Source organism: Gadus chalcogrammus, chromosome 19 (genome assembly GCF_026213295.1).
Source record: "Gadus chalcogrammus isolate NIFS_2021 chromosome 19, NIFS_Gcha_1.0, whole genome shotgun sequence".
Classification (NCBI taxonomy): domain Eukaryota; kingdom Metazoa; phylum Chordata; class Actinopteri; order Gadiformes; family Gadidae; genus Gadus; species Gadus chalcogrammus.
In genome coordinates, this window is record NC_079430.1 from 16759597 (window position 1) to 16781466 (window position 21870).

At 46.7% G+C, this 21870-nt stretch overlaps 1 protein-coding gene across 2 annotated transcripts in view; it reads left to right on the forward strand.

Annotated features, from left to right (window-relative positions):
• The window catches only part of strip2 (striatin interacting protein 2), a 26676-nt gene continuing 4806 nt past the window's right edge, over nt 1-21870 (forward strand). Inside the window, exons 1-17 of one of the 2 annotated variants that reach the window (XM_056578666.1) lie at nt 1-109; nt 3515-3584; nt 4486-4560; nt 7515-7649; nt 8518-8638; nt 9958-10026; nt 11140-11246; nt 11848-11975; nt 12830-13018; nt 14220-14270; nt 16855-17087; nt 19028-19093; nt 19522-19585; nt 20169-20240; nt 20454-20528; nt 21045-21142; nt 21757-21870. The exon at nt 21757-21870 is cut by the window's right edge and continues 13 nt beyond it. In XM_056578666.1, coding sequence (XP_056434641.1) covers nt 89-109; nt 3515-3584; nt 4486-4560; nt 7515-7649; nt 8518-8638; nt 9958-10026; nt 11140-11246; nt 11848-11975; nt 12830-13018; nt 14220-14270; nt 16855-17087; nt 19028-19093; nt 19522-19585; nt 20169-20240; nt 20454-20528; nt 21045-21142; nt 21757-21870 — 1688 coding nt within the window. In that variant the 5' untranslated portion in view covers nt 1-88. The remainder of the gene's footprint in view (nt 110-3514; nt 3585-4485; nt 4561-7514; nt 7650-8517; nt 8639-9957; nt 10027-11139; nt 11247-11847; nt 11976-12829; nt 13019-14219; nt 14271-16854; nt 17088-19027; nt 19094-19521; nt 19586-20168; nt 20241-20453; nt 20529-21044; nt 21143-21756) is intronic. The other variant, XM_056578667.1, reaches the window with a different exon arrangement.

Here is a 21870-nt window from a genome sequence, read left to right on the forward strand (position 1 = left end):
GTCGATTCCAATTAGGACGACGACGGCAGAGGTTGTGCAGCACACACCCCCAACACGAGCGTATGTGAGCCGACAACAACTCCCAAGGATGCAGGCAGACGAAATGGAGGTATGGTATTATTAACTGCTAACCCTCCGCAATGACAGCCGTAGCACTGTAGGGGACATCCATACAGTATGCTTTAATTATCCGCGGTTTTCTAGGAGGATTAAAAAAAAAAAAGGCATCCACACGGCGGCACCTGTGCGTCGGTTTCGGTGTGTGAGCGCTACTACTATGGGTCGTTTAGCGGGCTGCCATCACGGTGGATGCCGGTCAGAGAGATCTCGACCTGGGCTGCATGTGCTCTTTTCTCCCCTGGCTGGAGCGCATGTCGCCAGTCACACACCGGGTTGTTATTTTGGCCCCAGCGCCAGTGTCGTCCCGGCGCCTATAAATAACTCTCTAGTAAGCCGGCCGATGGTTCCTAAACGTGGTGGTGGTGGGGGATATGCAGATCGGTTCTGCTTGTGGCTGTCTTGTCTTGTCTGTTCTCACAGCCGTTTGTGCCCTGAAGCCAATTTTAAACGTATTGCTTTTTAAAGACATTGTCATTGGTTCTTGGAATAGCTGTGGTTATTACTGGATCAACACGTAGGCTGTTCTCCCCCAAAACCAAAGCGTGCAGTGGGGGGTGGTTTGGAACGGCACACTGTAACATGGGAAATGGGAATATATTTTCCCACTGGGCATACATTGGGACCGTAGCCTATCATGGGAATATATGTTCCCACTACGGTGGGCAATGTCGGTCTCAAATCAGCATCCCACTTTTGACCGTTTATTGTAGAGACCAGTGCCGTTAATATACTGTAATCATCCAAGGCCTATTAATAAATAAGGGGAAGGTTTCTTCTTTTGCGCAGTCAAGACCACCTGAGGCAAAATGCTTAGTACATTTTGACTGTGTGTGTGTGTGTGTGTGTGTGTGTGTGTGTGTGTGTGTGTGTGTGTGTGTGTGTGTGTGTGTGTGTGTGTGTGTGTGTGTGTGTGTGTGTGTGTGTGTGTGTGCACGCGCACCACTGGTAAACCGATTTCAAAACGGCCAGGCGTTTTTACACCGTTGTTGTCGAGTGGTGCAGAGCGGGGGTCATGTGTGTGTTGAAACCGTGCCCACTCCTTGTGTGTATACCGATACCGGGCTGGAGGGTGGGAGGGTGGGTGGGTGGGAGGGGGGGGGCGCCGGAGTGGGTCAGCAGACGTTAGCTTGGCAGTTGGCGTCCGGCCAAGAGTTCATTGGTCGGGTGCTGAAAGAGGAGATGCTGGAGACGTCAGGATGGGGGGCGGGGGGGAGAAAACAAGAAGGACGGACAGAGATCCAATTCAGAATCTGAATTAAAATGGGATTCATTGTCAGATAGGTTACCATGCAAGGCATTTGTGTTGCCTTTGGTTTGTTTATGGAAAAAGAGTGCGATGCTTGAAGGATTTAAGGAAGATAGGGAGAGAAGAGGGGAAGAGGACTGAAATATGTGCCCTTTAGTCCGTAATTCAAAGTTGAACTTTAAACTAAATCAGAGTCTCTGACATCCACCACCACACTGTCGTGCACCAAACCTTCAACACACGTTATGAGACTTCCACAACGCATGAGGCCACAAACCCTCACGTTCGCTGTCTGAGGTAAACCCTCACGTTCACTGTCTGAGGTAAACCCTCACGTTCACTGTCTGAGGTAAACCCTCAAACTCTAATTCCATCAAGTTTAAACTTTGATTTTGAGGGTCTTTCTTTTTTACCCCTGCCTATCTGTGTGAAGACAGCCTGCTAATAACTCTGATGCTTGTTGTTATTATGGGATATTCCTTGGCACGGTTCACTGTGACTTCCGCTGTGTGATCTCGGTCTCGCTGTCCAGGAAGACGTTCCCATGGGCTTCTGCCGGACGGAAAATTATGGTGCTTTATTTATCCACGGGACTCTCACTGTAGCTTTAATTAAAAAGGGCTCTAGAAATAGCTTTCCCTTCGCTATTCTCTATAATTGTCATTCGACCCTAGTCCCTGGATAATGTTTGTTGATATGAGCATATCTCTCTCTTTAAATGTGAAATGGGTTATGGATATCCATCTTACGCCTGGCAACTGTGTGTGTGTGTGTGTGTGTGTGTGTGTGTGTGTGTGTGTGTGTGTGTGTGTGTGTGTGTGTGTGTGTGTGTGTGTGTGTGTGTGTGTGTGTGTGTGTGTGTGTGTGTGTGTGTGTGTGTGTGTGTGTGTGTGCGTGCGTGCGTGCGTGCGTGCGTGCGCGCGCGCGCGCGCGTTTAATTAATTTTTTTAATGGTACATTTTGAAAGGGCACACTTGCGCTGACAGAAAAGGTGGAGAATTGTTGTTCCTAGTGTAACTCATGATGTCCTAGGAAGTAGGAAAAAAAAAACCTGTTCTCACAACGCCAAGGCCACTTCTTATCTCGTCTGTGTTCAACAACACTTAGACAACGGGGAAGTCTGCCAACGTCAGAGCAGATCAAACGGCCGTCACTAAACCTGTTGGTGGATCTCCAAAGAGACGAGAGTGGGTCGCCCTTCAAGGCTGTTTAACCCCTAAAGTGTGTGTGTGTGTGTGTGTGTGTGTGTGTGTGTGTGTGTGTGTGTGTGTGTGTGTGTGTGTGTGTGTGTGTGTGTGTGTGTGTGTGTGTGTGTGTGTGTGTGTGTGTGTGTGTGTGTGTGTGTCTCATCGACTGTCTGCGCTGCTCTGCTTGGTGACATCGTCTATTCTGGACACCGCGCTTTTGTTGTGAATGTTTAGAAGAAGGAATCCTTTGACGTGTGTGTGTGTGTGGGGGGTGGGTGGGGGGGGGGGGGGGGCAGTCATATGGTGTGTGTGTGTGTGTGTGTGCGCATGTATTTTAAGTACAAGGCTTTTCCAGTCCCGATGACCCATGTTAAAATTATGTCGGTGACATCCACTGTTCACCACTGATGCTAAGTCACTAGAACATCGGGTAAGACAGACAGACAGACAGACAGACTGTCTCTGTCACACTCTGCACACGCTCATCTCTTTCTATAGGACAGTAACAGCCACAGTGGGGGGAGGGGGGTGTGGATTCATTCACAGCAGTTTAGCTTAGCCTCCCACCCCCCCGTCAACACTCGCTGAGTAATCAGTGTCGGCTGATGTAAAGGGGTGAACGTAATGTAAATAAATTGTAAGTGCTTGTTGCTGATTGGCTTCTTACACACACACACGCACACACACACACGCACACGCACACGCACACACACACACTGTGGTTGCGTGTTAACAGATGGGTGTGTGTGAGAGTTATAGCACACTTTGCTGGTGAAACACGCGGGCATCTTTAGCTATGCTGCGATATACATTGCCATTCATTCATGAACATTGACATTAATTCATGGTGCCTGCCGATGTGTGTGCAGTGCATAGAAAATGCTTGTGGGGACGGCCGCCGACAAATGTGAGGCTATGCTGTTCTTACGTCTCTGACCGTAATGTTTGTTTGTGGTTCCAGAGCTCCATGGAGTCCCCCAACCTGGAGTTTGAGTACGGGGACATGGACATGCTACCAGCGGAGCTATCAGGTCAGCTTAAACCCCCGCGGGGGGTGAAACGGGGTCTCAAAGACCTCCTGCTCCAGTTGACTTCAAACCCCTGAGAGAATGTTACGGATTGAATGTCATGTGGTTTTGCACCAATTACAGACAATTGTGGCGACTAAACACACGATAATGGGTTTCGCATCGTTGGCTGAGATTGGTGTCATGTCACTACGGATAATAATGTTCCTTGGGATCATTTTGATTCAATATTCATATTGCGGTGTCTGCATCGCGTGATGTATACGTCACAACTCTAATGCAGATTTCTGTGACGCCCTGCTATTTTGTGTGGAAAATATGGGAACTTTTGAAAAGGTGCTCTTGTGAGCATACAGAATGTATGTTCTGGAGTCACGGGGGTCTTTAAACTCAACCGGACCCTAACTGTCCCTTTGGTTCTGTTGGGTTCAGTTCCATATATAACACCCCATCACTCACTACTTCACTAAGCAATTAAGGCCCAATCCCATTTCTACCCCTTCCCTTTACCCCTTACCCCTTCAAAACAAGGGGGAGGGGGAAGGGTAAGGGCTAAGGGGTAGAAATGGGATTGGGCCCAAAGCTCTCTCTTGAACGGCTTATTTGTGAAGTCAAAGACTCAATTCCAGAGCTAGTGATATATATTTTGTGGTATAAAAAGGTTTTAAAGGATTTAAACAAACAAGTGTAGCCTGCTTTGACTTATGGTGCTTTCATTATGTCACATCAAATTCATGTTTATGATCGATGCATTTAACAACTGTTCTTGTAGTTTTTAAGGCCTTCATCAAACAAGCAAGACAAGTCTGAAATGGCTCCTCAGCCATTGGTTGGATTAAATAAACAATGATTGATGAAACAATAACACAAAAGTGTGTGTGTGTGTGTGTGTGTGTGCCCACAGAGCTCTACAGCTACACAGAGGAGCCGGAGTTCGCCCTCAACAAGGACTACTTTGAGGAGGACTTCAAGAGTCAAGGTAGTGCGAATGAATGTTATCTGGATAACCTTCATGCGTACTATTGATTCTCGTGTGTGTGTGTGTGTGTGTGTGTGTGTGTGTGTGTGTGTGTGTGTGTGTGTGTGTGTGTGTGTGTGTGTGTGTGTGTGTGTGTGTGTGTGTGTGTGTGTGTGTGTGTGTGTGTGTGTGTGTGTGTGAGAACTGGCGAGTTGTGAGAAATCTGCAAACTTGCCTGTTTCCTCACTGCGGTACATGGATCTGCTGTGTCAATTCAAACAGCCGATGACTACTGCTGGAATCAGCTGAATATATATATAATATATATATTGCAATGCGAACTCTGCGTTTTGACATAGTCAGCGCTACCGTTTTCCCTTCTCACTCTTTTCTACTAAGATAAGTAGATTTTCTACATGTTATTTTAGATAGGGCGTGTAGGGGGGGAGTGAGCAGAAAGTACTGAATTGTTATGGAAATGCACCGATCAAAGGGAAGCAGGAATATGCAACAACAGAAGTTAGGCAGGTAGCTTAAGGTTCTGTTTAGGTCTGTTAAGGTACCTCATTTGTTTAAGTTGTTAATCGTTGAAACACAGCTGAAGTCAATTATCAAAAGGATTGAATGAAATTATTGTACAGTATGTGACAATACCATAAGTTCAAGGATATTATATTCAGTGAATGTTTTTTACATTTAAATTCAGGGAATATAGCAGACGCTTTTATCCAAAGCGACTTGCAACCAGTCGTACACACATTCACACACGGACGGCGCAGTCAGCCATGCAAGGCGACGGCCAGCTAGTCGAGAGCAGTTCAGGGGAGGTGTCTTAATCAGGGACACCACCACAGGAGGGGACAGCCGGGGATCAAACTAGCAACCGTCCTATCACAAGTCATCCCGCTCTACCTCCTGGGCTAAACTAAGCCTGTGCTATTTGTTTAGAAGTCTTAGTGGGAGACGGATCGCTCCTTTGACAGAAGGATAGAAAAGGAAAACATGGGTTCTTATTTTCAATCTCTGAGCTGTACCCGACGTGTGTGTGTGTGTGTGTGTGTGTGTGTGTGTGTGTGTGTGTGTGTGTGTGTGTGTGTGTGTGTGTGTGTGTGTGTGTGTGTGTGTGTGTGTGTGTGTGTGTGTGTGTGTGTGTGTGTGTGTGTGTGTGTCATGGCCCCCACGCAGTACCCTCGTCTATGTTTTAACACATCTGCACTCCCAATCGCAGCCCTGTGTGTCCCCAACCCACACCCACTGCTGGCTGTCTCCCTGTCTGTCTGCCTGTCTCCCTCTCTCCCTGTCTGTCTGTCTGGCTGTTTGTCTCCCTGTCTGTCTGCCTCTCTCCCTGCCTGTCTGTCTCCCTGTCTGCCAGTCTCCCTGTCTCCCTGTCTCCCTGTCTGTCTGTCTGCCCGTCTGCCTGTCTCCCTGCTTCCATGTCTGCCTGTCTCCCTGTCTCCCTGCTTCCCTGTCTGCCTGTCACCACTCAGTGCCCCGCTGAGCTAAATCACTGGTCCTCTCAAGGCTGGCTAATTTTAACACTCTCTCTCGGTTCAGCCGCATGCGGGAGGACGGATTTGGAGATCAGGTTGACATTTCACTGCTTCTGCAATGCGAGAGGACAGAGAATTTTTATTTTATTTTAAATATTTTGGTTGCTTTCCTACATTAGTAAGGGGGAAAAACTACTCAAAGGGCATCGTTGTTGTTGTTGTTTTTTCTGAAAATTCAGGAATTGCATATCATCTATTAAGAGTAATTGGTTAGGTTACACATTATGTTACAATTCTACACATGGATGAAAATACAAAATAACACAGATACACTGAAACCTAATTAACCGGAACAAACGATACAATTATGCAAAAGACACAGCGATAGTGTTTCTTTAATTATGCTGAACACATACCAACACTCTTATAACAGAAGGCGAGATCTTAAAAGGAAAGAGCAGAATTGTACTCATTATTTCAGCAAACGTTTATGCTATGTTTATGTTCAAAGCCAAATTTTAAATTCAGTCACTGGATAAACTGCATGTATTATTGGGTGGTGGTGGTTTTATTATGGCTGTTTTCTACTGTTTGTGGACTACAGTCTATTACTGCCCATCTCTTTCCCCTGGGGATGCCTGTTATTTGCAGGACAAATGCCCATGAGAATGGTGCTTGTGTTTAAAACTCTAACAAGGGGCCAAATAAAGGCCACAGCAGCATTCATTCATCCTGGTGGACAGGAAATTAGCCCCCGACAGATGACAATCTATGAATATATAGCTCGCTCTCTCTCTAGCTCTTTCTCCCTTCTCTTTAGTACAATAACTGTCACACCTTTTATCATCCTTTCTTCATCAATGTTCATTTTACATTGACAGTTTACGCGTTTTTGGTAAAATACTATTATAGACAGTGTATTCAAGTGACTGTATTTGTTCTTTATAAAAGACTATATTAAATACACAACTATATGTTAATTTTGCCAGTAGCTTTTCGGATTGTAGTCGATCACTCCAGCCACTACTACACTGCAAAAGGGTCTCCATCTCCCTCAATTCATTTGACCAAGGAGGTGGAGGGAGCTCACTAGCTCTCTCAACGACTCTTACTGACCCAATAGCTGTGTGTGTGTTTTGACAGTTTATTGTAGAGACCAGTGCCATTAATATACTGTAATCATCCAAAGCCTATTAATAAATAAGGGGAAGGTTTCTTTTGCGCAGTCAAGACCACCTGAGGCAAAATGCTAAGTCAATTTTGTGTGTGTGTGTGTGTGTGTGTGTGTGTGTGTGTGTGTGTGTGTGTGTGTGTGTGTGTGTGTGTGTGTGTGTGTGTGTGTGTGTGTGTGTGTGTGTGTGTGTGTGTGTGTGTGTGTGTGTGTCACGTGTATGCATGCCTGACTGAGACCCGATTACAAAAAAAAGAAACCTGATTGCGTGGTGCGTTCGTTTTATGGACCTGTTTGTGGTGCTTTGGGCGCAGTGCGCGGGCGGAGGTGGGTGGAGCTGAGCGTGGAGGAGCAGCGGGCCTACGTGATGAGGCTGCTGGACGCCCTGGAGGTGACCGACCGCGACAAGAGGCTGAAGGTGGCCCGCGCCATCCTCTACCTGGCCCAGGGTACGTCCTCCATGCTCCTGGCGCTCAGAGTCGGAGTTTGTTTGTTTTCAAATTTAAGTTGAAAGGGGACATGTTCTAACCCCAGGTGTGAGTGTGATCAGCCGTTACAAGCTGTTTGGAAAATCGGCCTCTTCTGACATCACAAGTGGGCGTGTCCACCTAGATGTGTGCTGGATAGATCAGTCTACCAGCCTACCCAGTGGACTGTAGCAGACGTTGCTCATCTATCCGTCAAACATCTAGGTGGATACGCCCACTTGTGATGTCAGAAGAGGCAGATTTTTCAAAACGGCTTGTAACGGCTAATCACACTCACACCTGGTGGTATAATATAGGACTTTTTTTAAGTTTAAAGCTGCATTGTATAAAATGTAAACTACCACGTAGCTTAAAAATACCTGGCCATATCTGTAGTCAATGCTGATCGATGGTGATTACAATAATATCATAAATAAAATCACTTCCCTCTAGTGATATATTGTACAAATATATAATGCTAGCCGGCCATTACCTCTCTCTTTGTTTTGCTGTTTTTTTTAAAGTCTCCCGCTAACTAACAGATGGGGGCTCAATTGAACACATTGCGATTTCAAGCGTGGGTATATGTGCCAACTTAAAAAAAAGTCAAAAATTGTGAATTGATAATGGATGCAAAAGATGCAACACTTGGTGAATACACTAACCATAGATTCAGCACGTATGCTATTAGAGTTTAGAGTTTATTTGTTTAGCACAAATGACAACATTTGTGCAAGGCGGGAGCAAAGCCTATGTAGGCTTGTACAGAGTTCCACGCCTATTGCCATATCATGATACGCGTGACATATTCTTAAGGTGTGTGTGTCTGTGTGTGTCCCTGTGTCCCTAGGTGTGTACGACGAGTGCGACTCAGACGTGGACGTCCTCTACTGGGCCAGACACAACGTCTTCCTGCTCTACCACATGGGCGTGTTCACCGCTCTGCTGGAACTCCTCAACATGGAGATAGAGTGAGTGGAACACAAGCCGGTCCACAGCACATGACATGAGTGGCATTGTGGCTCCGCCCACATATGGCCACGCCCACCGTTGACTCCGCCCACAGCATGCCACGCCTACTTTTACATACTTGGAGATACAGTCATGGTCTTGTTTAGCTCAACTAGAGGTGTAGCTATATACTGCTTTACACAGCTATATTGCCGGGTTTAGGGGTTTTAGATTAGGAAACCCATGCTAGCAATGTATATATACAATTCAAAAAAGACTAAATTTATAATTTTTTATTATTGTGTTTTGATGCTTAGATGTTACAGTTACAGGCAGAAATTCTGAATTGCGTGACCTCACGGCAAGCTAACAACTGTTCTTAATGTCTATTGCATGCTAGCTTAGTTTAGCTTGTGTGACATAGCTACCTCTGGTTTTAGCCATGCCTGGGGGCGGCCATTAGGTCAGCGAGTTCCGGGCCGCGGCCACTTTTATTATTTGTGAGCAAATAATAAATTCTGTAACTGAATGTGTGTTTATGAAAAATCTGCGGTGAAGAATTTCTCCGAGATGAGTGGGGGCTTGTTTCATTCACCTTTTTTTTTCCACCTTTTATTTAAAGCTACAAAAATAATACAAATAAAATAATGAATAAAAAATTCAACGCAACTTGACGTCCCCCAGCAGGTGGGGGGCTAATGACGTCATCGTCTGCGTTGCAGGCGTCCACACAAATCCTTACACGAAACCGCATAGGTCCGGATAGATTTGAAACCACCTCCGAGGTTGGTTTCAGAAATGTGCGGTTTTCGGGCGCCGGATTCGCCGGCTCCGTCCGGACGGTCGGCCGAAACGCACAAGACTTGTGCGGTTTCACCAAAAAATCGGCTTTGTGTGGACGAGGCCTTAGTGTCTGCCGTGTGTGACATCTGGTTGTGCATCCCCCCCCCACACACACACACACACGTAGCGGATGTGTGCCGAGTGTTTCCACTGCCATGTAATGAATGAGAATAGGAAGCTCTTATCAGGTTGATGAAAATGTTCCACTTGGTATTCTTTGGAGGCTGCTGCTGCCCTGGCTCCCGTCTAAGCACTGGTCTCACCCCCTTTCGTTTTGATAGCCTGTTAGCATTTGATGTGGCCTGGTAGCCTTCTGGTATCAGGCACTCTTTATCAGGCCCCTACACACACACTGAGCTGAGGACACGCGTATGGTGGCTATTTCAAGAACGGGGACCTTGAGACAAAACAAACAACCACAAACATGGTTGGGTGTGGGTGAATGTGACAAACAATATTATGTAACTCTGTGTGTGTGTGTGTGTGTGTGTTGCAGTAACAGCCAGGCGTGCAGCAGTGCGGTACGGAAACCTGCCATCTCCCTCGCTGACAGCACAGAACTCCGGTGAGACCCCCCCCCCCCCCCCCCCACCTCTCCCTAAATGACCTACCTCCATTTCTAAAGTGGACTTCCTGTCCTCCTCCCTGCCTAACTCTGTCTATCTAGGTCTCTGTAATTTTGTGTCTCTCTTTTTGCCTTCCTCTCTGTGTCTATCTTTGTCTTCCTCTTTCCTCCTCTCTTTCTGATTTGGTTGCCTCTCGCTTTTCTCTGTTTACGTCGCTCTGCATTTCAGCCATTTACATTTAAGCTGTGTACAAATTCCAAAATAGGGAAAAATAAGTATGAACCCAATAAACCGTAGGAAGAGGAGGTCACAACGTGAGCTGTAAAGTACCAGAGATTTACAAAGGGAAGTGGAACAGAAGACAAAAAATACCTCCCTCCCGCCCACGTGTCCTGACGGCTGTCAAACCCCGTCCTTTTTCCTTCATCCGCTCCACCCCCATTCTCTGTACGTCGTGAGACATTTCATATGAGACGCAGCCAATCGGAGCTGTCAGCTCTTTGATTTGCATCGATGGATAGCGATGAACGCCCGTGTTTCACCAGTAAAAGCTCATTCTTCTCCCGAGAGGCGCTCGTTCACAGTCTGTCACTTTCTCTTTGGATGGTTTCATAATGGAATGATTACTGTGCTCTGTAAACTAGGGTGCGCGCGCTGCCAATTCGAGGCACTTAAAAACAGGATTCAAGCTTCTCATGTAATTACTGATGGAAATTGGGTATTCTTTTTGTTTGTTTTGTGAGTAAGAAGCATAAAACGCCACCTGCCTCACACTACATATCTATCATTTTTTATTTTTACACTGACTTCTCCATCTTTCAAGTGGCTTTGCTGATCAGGGTAATCAACAGCTGTCGTGTGTGTGTGTGTGTGTGTGTGTGTGTGTGTGTGTGTGTGTGTGTGTGTGCGCCGCTCAAACTGCGCTGATAGCCAATGTTAACCAATGTATCCACATTAACGCATTGCAGTTACTTATCTGTGTGCAGGCTTGCACTTCAGCAAATAGCTTTCCCTATTAGCCGGTTTATAGGCACACATCCAGATGTCATGAATACACACCCAGAGAGCTGGGCACATATTAACGTGTGTGTGTGTGTGTGTGTGTCCTACAGTGTGTTGCTGAGCATCATGTATCTGATGGTGGAGAACATTCGCGTTCAGACGGAGGACGACAGACCTGAGTGGATCGCCGCCAGGGAGACCTTCAGGATTGAGCTAGGTGTGTTTGCGTGTGCGTGTGCGTTCAATGAGCAGGATACCGAAATGGAAAGGTAACTGGGTTCAATCCCCCCCGAGTCTCACGGACAGCCCATCCTGTAGGAGCTTGAGCAAGATGTCTAAACCATACTTGGTCCTTCGTGACATTTCACTTCAATGTCTCAGTTGAAGTTTAATCCGCCTGGCCCTGTGAGCGCTTGTTGTGAGTCGAGCCATTTATTCGAGCGAACACTTCACGATGGATATCGGTCTGGCCTCGGCTGGGAAGTAATTTCACCGACTTGCTTGTTGAAAACTGCATCCATTCACTTCAGATAACAAAGTGACGTTTTTTGCCCTTTGCTCTCGCTGAATCTGGATAAAAGCAAAACGGAAACATCTTGTCCTCTAAAAACCTTCCGTGCAGATCTCTGTTCCTCTCGCTCTGCAGAGGGAAACAGTGCGTGAACTCCCAAGGTCGGGACGGGCGATTTACATTGAATCCAGTTTAAATCGCGTTGACTAAAAGGTGTCGGCAGATCTTACCCTGCCTGCGACACACGGAGGCCTCGTTGAGAACGGACGTGGCCGGTGTTGTCTAACACGTCCGCCTGTCTCCCCAGCCGCTCCCATGTGCAACGGGGAGCCCTTTGCTCTGCTCCTCTTCACCATGGTTACCAAGTTCTGCAGCATGAACGCCCCGCACTTCCCCATGAAGAAGGTTCTGCTGCTGCTCTGGAAGACTGTACTGGTGAGGAGCACGCACGCACGCACGCACGCACGCACGCACGCACGCACGCACGCACGCACGCACGCACGCACGCACGCACGCACGCACGCACGTACTCAAACCCTTGTACGTATTGATACGTGATCCTGTACAAGGGTTTGAGATATTGTTTGCGTTAATATTATCCTTTACTAATGGTGTTCATATTAACTACGGTATAAATGTATACATTATTTAAAAGGTTTAGTATAAGGGCTAACCCTAACCTGACATAATTTCGTGCATTATTGCATTAGCTAATGTTAATGCTTTACTAGATTAGATAATAGATACAAATTAACTGTTAATTGACCATTAGTTAATTGTTAGTTGATGTTTCTTACTGCTTTAAGTACTGTATATTAACCAATGGTTAATTAATGTCCCGTTATTGTAAAGCGTTACCTAACATTTACTATATTTAAACAGCACCTTTCTCCCAAGGTCGCTGTACGAGCACTCATAACATACCAACAAAAACAAACTGTCAACCGGCCCAACACCTTAACCTCCCCTAAGGGACAATAAAGCGTCCTCTTATTAGCTTTAGCTTTCTGCTGAATCTTAAATACATGCACATTCTATTATGCATTTATTAACTTTGCCTTTATTTTACTTTTACGCATCTATTTTATTTTATTATTGTATGTTTTAGGTTTTTCCTAAATCTTAAATACACTGCCTTTTTTTTTTCTTTTACTTCAACTATTTTCTTTTATTTTATGACTTTATTTCATCCGTTGACGACGTTCCTACATGAAGCACTGAGTCTCGCTCGTGTTTGAGAAGTGCTGTATAAATAAAATTTCCTTGCCCCCCCCTCCCGTCCGTCCCAGTTCACCCTGGGGGGCTTCGAGGAGCTCCAGGCCATGAAGGTGCGTGGCCGGGCGCGCCTGCAGCTGCCCCCGCTGCCGGAGGACAGTATCCGGGTGGTGCGCGCCATGCGGGCGGCCTCCCCCCCCGCCTCGGCCATGGAGCTCATCGAGCAGCAGCAGCAGCAGAAGAGGGGCCGGCGTAGCCGCAGGGTACGGAACGGGGGGGGGGGGCGCAGGGGGGCGCAGGGGGGCGCGAACACACACACGCACGCACACGCATACGAGCGTGCATATGCACACGCCTACGTACACGCACGCCTACACGCATACGCAAACGTATATTCACACGCATACACACATTCGTACGCATACGCACGTGCATACACACACGCACGCGCATACATACACGCATACGCACACACAAATGCATACACACGCGCACACACACATGTGTGCACGCATACGTACATGCAAGCATTCTCGATTTGGACGTTGGCTGACAACTTAATGGATACATTGAAGACACACACACACACACACACACACACACACACACACACACACACACACACACACACACACACACACACACACACACACACACACACACACACACACACACACACACACACACACACCTTGGTCCCACAGATGGCACAGCCGCCTTGTTTTTTGTGTGTGACAATAACCCCTCAGACTCTGTTCTTCTTCTGTGTACAAACTGTAGTTCATGATACCTCGCTAATACTCTATAGCTGAAACTGGGGCTATGAAGTGGCATTCACAATCCCAAAGAGGCTATTTCTGGAATAGTTGTGGTAGACCGATCCTTAAAGGGGCAGTGTGAATTTAGTGGCATCTGGCGGGAAAGAAATGAAATAGACATGCCATGTTGTACCAGCATGTTTGTACAGTAACCAATAATGGACAAATGACCTATAGTTGCACACACTTTGCTACTACTAGGACATTTCCATAGCTTCTCCTACTATTGGAAAGTCAGGGCTACTCCGTTGGTTGCAATCTGCAACCCCAACGCCGGACGCCACTAAATCATACACACTGTCCCTTAAGAATATCGTAGACGCATTTGTAATGACGGTTTTCTGTTGAAGTTCTTTTTCAAACCGGACTTTGGGTTTGACTTGTGTGCAGACTTCAGTGGTGCGGCACTGACCCCCCCCGAAACATCGCCCGGCGTCGTGTTAATCTTGGTGCTTAACATACCCCCTAGTTTCTTATCAATGGAGCAATGCCTGTTCTGCTCATTGCCCTCTTTCCCTCTATATCTGTCTCCCTCTGTCTCCCTCTCTACCTCCCTGTCTCTCTCTTTCTCTCTCTGTCTGTCTGTGTCTCTGTCTCTGTCTCTCTCTCTCTCTCTGTCTTGCCCTTCTTCCTTGTGTCCCTACAGAGTGCCTTTGTTGATAGCTTGGAAGGCGACAGTCCCTTTGCCAAGAAGCAGGTCTCTACCGTACAAAATACCACTTTTTATTTATTTTGCATTTTCTCTGTGCCTTGCGCTAGTTTTTTTTCTTTGCACTACCTCCTTCCTTCGTCCCCCCCCCCCCCCCCCCTCTCACTATCTCTCGCTCCCTCTTTCTCTCAGTACTGTTACTCTTAGCCTCTCCTGTCCGTTCGGGGATGTGCCGGTACTAATGCTCGCATTTTGGTCACTGATGTGACTATCTTCTTCTCAGGGGTACGACACAACGTACTCCGCGAGGGGCGGGATAGTTGAGTGGTCGGCTCCTGGGTTTGATTCCCTGCCCATTCTAACCCGTAGTCATCCTTGAGCGAGATGACCTCTAACCCCTACCTGCCCCTTAATGAGGTGGATTTGACGTCAAGTTTGAACGTCGCGTTGGCTCAAGATTTGGTTTGGGTGATTGAGACAATTTGTCTGGAACATCTGGAACAGGTACTCTGAACTGAGTACTCTCGTCTATAAAAAATGAAAATAAATAAAAAACGTGTTAACTTCGGTACCCCTCCCCCCAACCTTCTCATCCACTCCTAACCTTTTATTAACTTCCCTTCATCTATTGCCGGTCATGTTTAACTCTTAGCTCTTTGTTAAAATACCCCCCCCCCCCCCCCCCCCATTTATTTAGCTCAGAATAACTTTTCTTCTCTATCCCTCCCTTTCCCAACATTTTTGTTAATTTCGTTTGCTTCTCTCTCACCATTAATCTCTTGCCCTTTCTGTTCACCTTTCTAACACCACTGTTATTTTTTTCTCTCCTAGTTGAACAAAAGCTAGTTAGAATCTCTCTCGGATGCAACACAAGCGCACAATTAACACATTTGTATTCACAAAAAGGAATTTAGTGTGGGTGGCTTTTCTCAGTGGTGACTATTTTCTAGGATCAAGGGTTCCACTTAGCAGGTCCATTATCTGCTAGGCATGGGAATCATTGCCATTTATTTTTGAAATGATCAGGAAAGGACTACAGTGTTAAAAATTATGTTATCCACACACTAATTTATGCCAAGAGTCATTAGCATGCGTATTATTTTATTTAAATGTTCTAAAGGCCGTACATCGCCGGAGCTAGTCAAACAGGAAACAGCAAATCTGTATCTGATATCAGTTCCATGAAGACGTTGTCACCAGAGAAAATGTAAGTTTATTCTCAAGACTACATCCAGTTATGGTGCTACACGTTTAAGGTCTGTGGCCTGTTTAGCGCACGTTGTCCCAATTCTCATCTACTTTAATCTTCCTCTTCCTCTTATACACCCCCCCTCCCCAACCTCCCCCCCCCCCCCCCCCCCCCCCCCCCCCCGCAGCCTGCTCACTATCTGGGGTTGGGTTGTGGGGTAGAGAGGGGTGGCAGTGGGAGCCTGGCTGCCTTGCTAGCTAGATGGCTGGCTGACTGTTTTACATCTGGAGTCACTCAACATTGTATGAGCTGTAGAGGAGAATGTCACGACTAGTTCACCGTATCGGCGTTGCAATGAGGCTCCTCCCGCTGTTGAGACCGGCCGTCACATCGCTAGTTAGCATCGGGAGTAAGGGACGAAAAAAGGGATTTCATCAATTCCGGAGGTGAACGGGAATGTCCAACTGCCACAAAAAAGAATTGACGACGTATTGGAGAGAAATTTGTTCTCACATTTTTGCATAAACATTTTACTCTAATCCAATAATGACAATAATCATAGCTTTTCTTTCGACTTGGTAACTTTGAAACGTTTAATACTAAATTCACGTTTCCATTTAAACCAAACCGTGATTCGGCTTTTCCTTTGACCTCCTGGACGGATGCGGTTGATTGTTATTGTCCCCTAACCCGGGTTAGTAGATAATGGCTTCCCTCCATGCAGAATGACTCACAAACGCAAGATCACCTGTTGCTGCTTCCCCCGCCATCCACCATACATGCACTCACTCTTCCCCCTCGCTCACTAGAGCGAGGGGGCAGCGACGCGGCTGCTGCTAGCCGACTGAACCGCACCATACATCAACCGCACTGGCAGGCTTCTCTCACGTCAGTAATGCTACCCTCATGCCTGAAGCTTGCACGTGTGGCACTGGTTATCTCCTTGTTAGCTTTGGAAAGTTAAGGTTGAATTGTATTAACCTGTGTGTGTGTGTGTGTGTGTGTGTGTGTATCTTTGTGTGTGTATCTGTGTGTGTGTGTCTGTAAATGCATTGCACTCAGAACGGAAATGGGAATGTAGGTATTGCGGATGGTCATTCAAAACAGAATGTATTTGTGCTTGGACTGTTTTGAATTATACAGAATGAGTTTTTATTCTTAACAGTCGGGTGACTTGTGTGTTTGTATCTTAATAGCCCAACTTGGACGTATAATGTTCCCAGGCTTTAATTCAACGATTTTGAGTTGATTTATACCACAAAATGTGTCCGCCGAATCGGACGTGTCAAAATAAAAGCGCAGCTGGGTTTAAAACACAACGTATGCCAGCCGCACCCAGGAAGGTAGAGCCCGCCGCTACGCCTCTGATTGGCTGACTGAGTGTCCCGTCCCGCCCACGCCGCCTCTGATTGGCTGACTGTGTGTCCCGTCCCGCCCACGCAGCCCCTGGTGAAGCAGGACAGCCTGGACACCTACAACGAGCGGGACCCCTTCAAGAACGAGGAGGCCCGCGACGAAGACGAGGACCCCGAGGACTCGGACAGCGGCATCGAGGGCGAGGTGGACCCCCTGGACCGCGACGTCATCATCCAGCCCCCGCCCCCCCCGCCCCCGCTGCGCCCCCCCACCGAGAGGCTCAACTTCCCCAAGGGCCTGCCTTGGGCGCCCAAAGTCCGGTGAGCTCCAGGGCGGCCTATAGCGGTTATCTGTGGTATATGTGGGAAGAGAGTTTATTTGTTATCGGTGCCTTTTTAAATGTCTTTTTTAAATGTATTTTTAAATGCATGCTGCCCTGAAACCAACTTCAATGTGTGAAAACCATTATCCCCTTGGGGACATTAAAGTCACTCACTCACTCACTCACTCACTCACTCACTCACTCACTCACTCACTCACTCACTCCTCACTCACTCACTCACTCACTCACTCACTCACTCACTCACTCACTCACTCACTCACTCACTCACTCACTCACTCACTCACTCACTCACTCACTCACTCACTCACTCACTCACTCACTCACTCACTCACTCACTCACTCACTCACTCACTCACTCACTCACTCACTCACTCACTCACTCACTCACTCACTCACTCACTCACTCACTCACTCACTCACTCACTCACTCACTCACTCACTCACTCACTCACTCACTCACTCACTCACTCACTCACTCACTCACTCACTCGGGTCGGCTTAGCTCAGGAGGTAGGGAAGGTTGCTGGTTCGATCCCAGGCTCGTAGCTTAATGTCGAGGTGTCTTTGAACAGACCGTCGCCCTGCATGATTGACTCATCTGTCGGTGTGTGAATGTTTGTAAAAACTGTAGCAAGTCACTTTGGATAATAGCGTCTGCTAGATTCTCTAAAATGTAAATGCCTCGTTTAAAAAAGAAAGGAAGATAAACCAAAACCCCCTTGTTTGAGTAAGTCCCCGCTCACTTTTGTATTTTTTATAAATATGGCTCTCGCGTGCTTGCACTAGCCACTGCAACAAACTCAAATCAGATTTGGGTTGGCTGTAACCAGTATGTTTGATTGAAGTTACCTGATAGCGCAAAACCGCCTATAATAGATAACTCATGCAAAAGCATGCGCTCAACCCATAAAACCATTAAAAAAACAAGAATTAGACATTAATATGCCTGAGACTCTTACATCAACATTAACTAAAAAATGTAGTGGGTGTTTGGTTTGAATAAGTGATTGTGAGGAATGTGATTTGTTAACTGCGAGTTCTGTGATGTGATGGCTCGATGCACGTGTGAATAAACGTTAGGCACAGGTTTAAACACGCAAAAATATAATCTAGCTTTGTTATTAATGTGAATGTGCTCCAGTATCCTCTGTTTTATTCTGTCAGATGTGGACTAAGAGTACGGCTTACTTCGATGGCCGTGTGACCTGTAGCTTTACCAAGGGGACATGATGGCTGTGTTCTTTTGCGAAGCACAAAGCGATATATTACCGTGTCGTTTAAACTTACTCAACACACCTTTGACTGTGTTGAGCTGGCTCTGGTTTGTCTATCAGTGGGGAAAAGCAAGCAGCCTTAGGCTCTGCAGTTTGTGGTTTATTTGTTGAGCTCCACTTAAATATGCTGAGCCTCTGTGTATATACAATGAGATGAAACCGTCCCTTTTCTCTATTTTGACCATGAGACGCTGCTTTGGGAACATGAATAATGTATAGAAAGGATGCAGAGCGTGACTCGAAAAAGAGTGCGTGCGTGCGTGCGTGCGTGCGTGCCTGCGTGCGATAGAGAGACGAGCATCAATGAGTTTCTACGGCGCTACCGTGTGTCGGTTGGCTCCAGGCATCGTGTGTGTGTGTGCGTGGGTTGTTGTTTATGTGTGTGTGGGTGGTTGTTTGTGTGTGTGCGTGGGGGTTTGTGTGTAAGCAAGCCTCCACCGTGAGAGGGATGTGCTTTTCTTTTTCTTTTGGTTCTTATCGCGCGGAGAACCAGCCGGCAGCTGTCTTTGTTGGAAGCCGAAACGACGGCGGCCTCGCTGAAAACAGGCTGTTTTACCGGCTGTTTCCCTGCTGTTCCCTCCCATCAGACTCATTATTTCCCTGTGTGTGTGTGTGTGTGTGTGTGTGTGTTTTCTCGCCGCAGGGAGAAAGACATCGAGCACTTCCTGGAGACCAGTCGTAACAAGTTCATCGGCTTCACCTTGGGAAAGTGAGTTCATCGCCACACACACACACACACACACACACACACACACACACACACACACACACACACACACACACACACACACACACACACACACACACACACACACACACACACACACACACACACACACACACACACGTTGAGAGAGTCTGTAGCCCCAAAGCCTTCATGCAGTCCTCCTTCAACAGAATGCCACAAGCCCCTACCTGCTCATTAATGATAAATAATCACTGTTGCTTTGTATGCAAGTGTCTCCTAAATGCCTGAATAATCAATTTTGAGCATCCGTTTGTGGATAACAAATAAATGCAAAAAATGAATTATATTGTGGTTATTGAAGCGTATCACATCTTCCTTTATCCTTCAACTAAAATACATTTTTAGGATGATTTCTGTAAAAAGCTGGTTTTTTACGGCCTGTTTTTCAGCGACATCGACACGCTGGTGGGTTTGCCCCGGCCAATCCACGAGAGCGTCAAGACTCTCAAACAGGTGAAACCTCCCGATCAATACCCCGATCAATACTCCCTCTCGCCACTTCTGCCTCTCACTCTCACAGGAAATCTTCGGCTGTCTGTCACTTTGCTGCCTCTCTTTTCAAACTCGCTTAATTCCAATTTTCTTTTTTTCTACCATTGTCCAATTGAGTTAAGCTCATTATTGCTCGATCAATTTTTGAACCTCCCCACGTTGAGTCTCTGGCGTAGAAATCCATGACTGTCCTTCAAAAGCGCGGGGAAGCAGCAGCCAGACAGAGCAACCATCCAGAACATGTCTGTCAACTCCTCCTAATGAATTATCCTTCTGGGAGGAAACAATGAAGTCGAGCTGCTTTGAGGATTTGCTTCGGGTTTCGTTGTTTTTCGGACGGTACCACTTATTGGTTTCGTACCGTTTATGAGTCCATTACTGTTTTCAAACAGATATAAGAAAAAGTAAAAAAAAAGCGTGCATTAGCTAGGTGAAAAATAACTTTGATACTTTATTTCTGATATTCTCTCTCCCTCTGTTTCCATCCGTCTGTGCCTACCTCTCTCTCTCTCCGTCTGTGTCTGTGTCCACCTCTCTCTCCCAGCATAAGTACGTGTCCATCGCTGAGGTGCAGATAAAGAGGGAACAGGAGCTCCAGAAGTGCCCAATGACACTGGTCAGTCTTTTAAATATCTAGCACGTTGTTCTATCTACCATGGGTATACTAATACTCACATGTACACATTCATAGTACATGACCTCTGTGTCAAGTCGTCGATGTGATTATCGACCTCTTGGACTATGGAATAAACTAATGTTATTCATTGTATAAATTATTATATAATATTTAAATCTTGTAACATGAATGTGTGTGTTCTTCCGTCTGCAGGGGGAGGAGGAGGTGGAGGAGACCCCAGCAGAGATCCTGTACCTGGGCATGCTCCCCAACCTCTCCCAGTATGTGGTGAGTGCCATGGGTACACCCTCCAACATGCACGCGCTGTTCTGAAACACACACCAGTGCTGCAGGAAGGCCCGCCTTGAGCCGATAGTATCTTCTGCAATACGTGTGGATGACATTTAAAGAAACAACGCTCATTCTGCAGGCTTTATGGCTGGCATTTGATTCTGGGTCGATCCTGTTTGAAGGTTGAATGTGTGTTTTGATAGGATTGGTTGGTTGTGGATTAATCCTCAGGTTTTGTTTGAATTGAATAGAATTTGAGGCCATACCTTCCAAGAGATGGTGTTCATGGTGGTGTTCATGGTGGTGTTCATGGTGGTGTTCATGGTGGTGTTCATGGTGGTGTTCATGGTGATGTTCATGGTGATGTTCATGGCGTTGTCCATGGCGATGTCCATGGCGTTGTTCATGATGCTGTTCATGGCGTTGTCCATGGCGTTGTCCATGGCGTTGTCCATGGCGTTGTTCATGATGCTGTTCATGCTGTTGTTCATGGTGTTGTTCATGTGTTCTCAGATCGCCCTGCTCAAGCTGCTACTGGCGGCCGCCCCCACCTCCAAGGCCAAGACGGACTCCATCAACATCCTGGCTGACGTGCTTCCCGAGGAGATGCCGTGAGTCTGAGGGCCGGGGTCCTTGCATGCTCCCTCAACCTTGACCCTTCACTTCAGCATCAGGTTTACAATGAAGAAGACATCGCAGGCAGAATAGCCAAGTTGGCGGAGAGAGGCTTCGGTTCGAGAGCTTGAATGGTCGGTTTTCTTTGGGAGAAGGTCCACATCCTTAAATCCAGTATGCTGAAGCCTGAATGTGAAACATATCATTATCTTGCTGTCTTGGACTGTTTAATTGGACTGTTTAATTCAGGTTATTTGTATGTCCTTAATCACAGCAACTTATTTAAAAGTCTCAAAGGACACACACAGGTCCTTGGGGACTGTAGCTGTGATAATGTGATCCACTGGTTTATTTTCTATCGTTTTTTTTATTTCAATATCTAGTCTGCCATTTTTCCAGGTATTTCATCATTATTTTACTGCAGCCTCATATTTGGCCCTTATAAAATGACACACTTTTACAGTAGGATTAGATTGACTTCAGATAATAAATGTGTGTGTGTGTGTGTGTGTGTGTGTGTGTGTGTGTGTGTGTGTGTGTGTGTGTGTGTGTGTGTGTGTGTGTGTGTGTGTGTGTGTGTGTGTGTGTGTGTGTGTGTGTGTGTGTGCAGCATCACGGTCCTGCAGAGCATGAAGCTGGGCATCGATGTGAACCGCCACAAGGAGATCATCGTGAAGGCCATCTCCGCCCTGCTGATCCTGCTGCTCAAACACTTCAAGCTCAA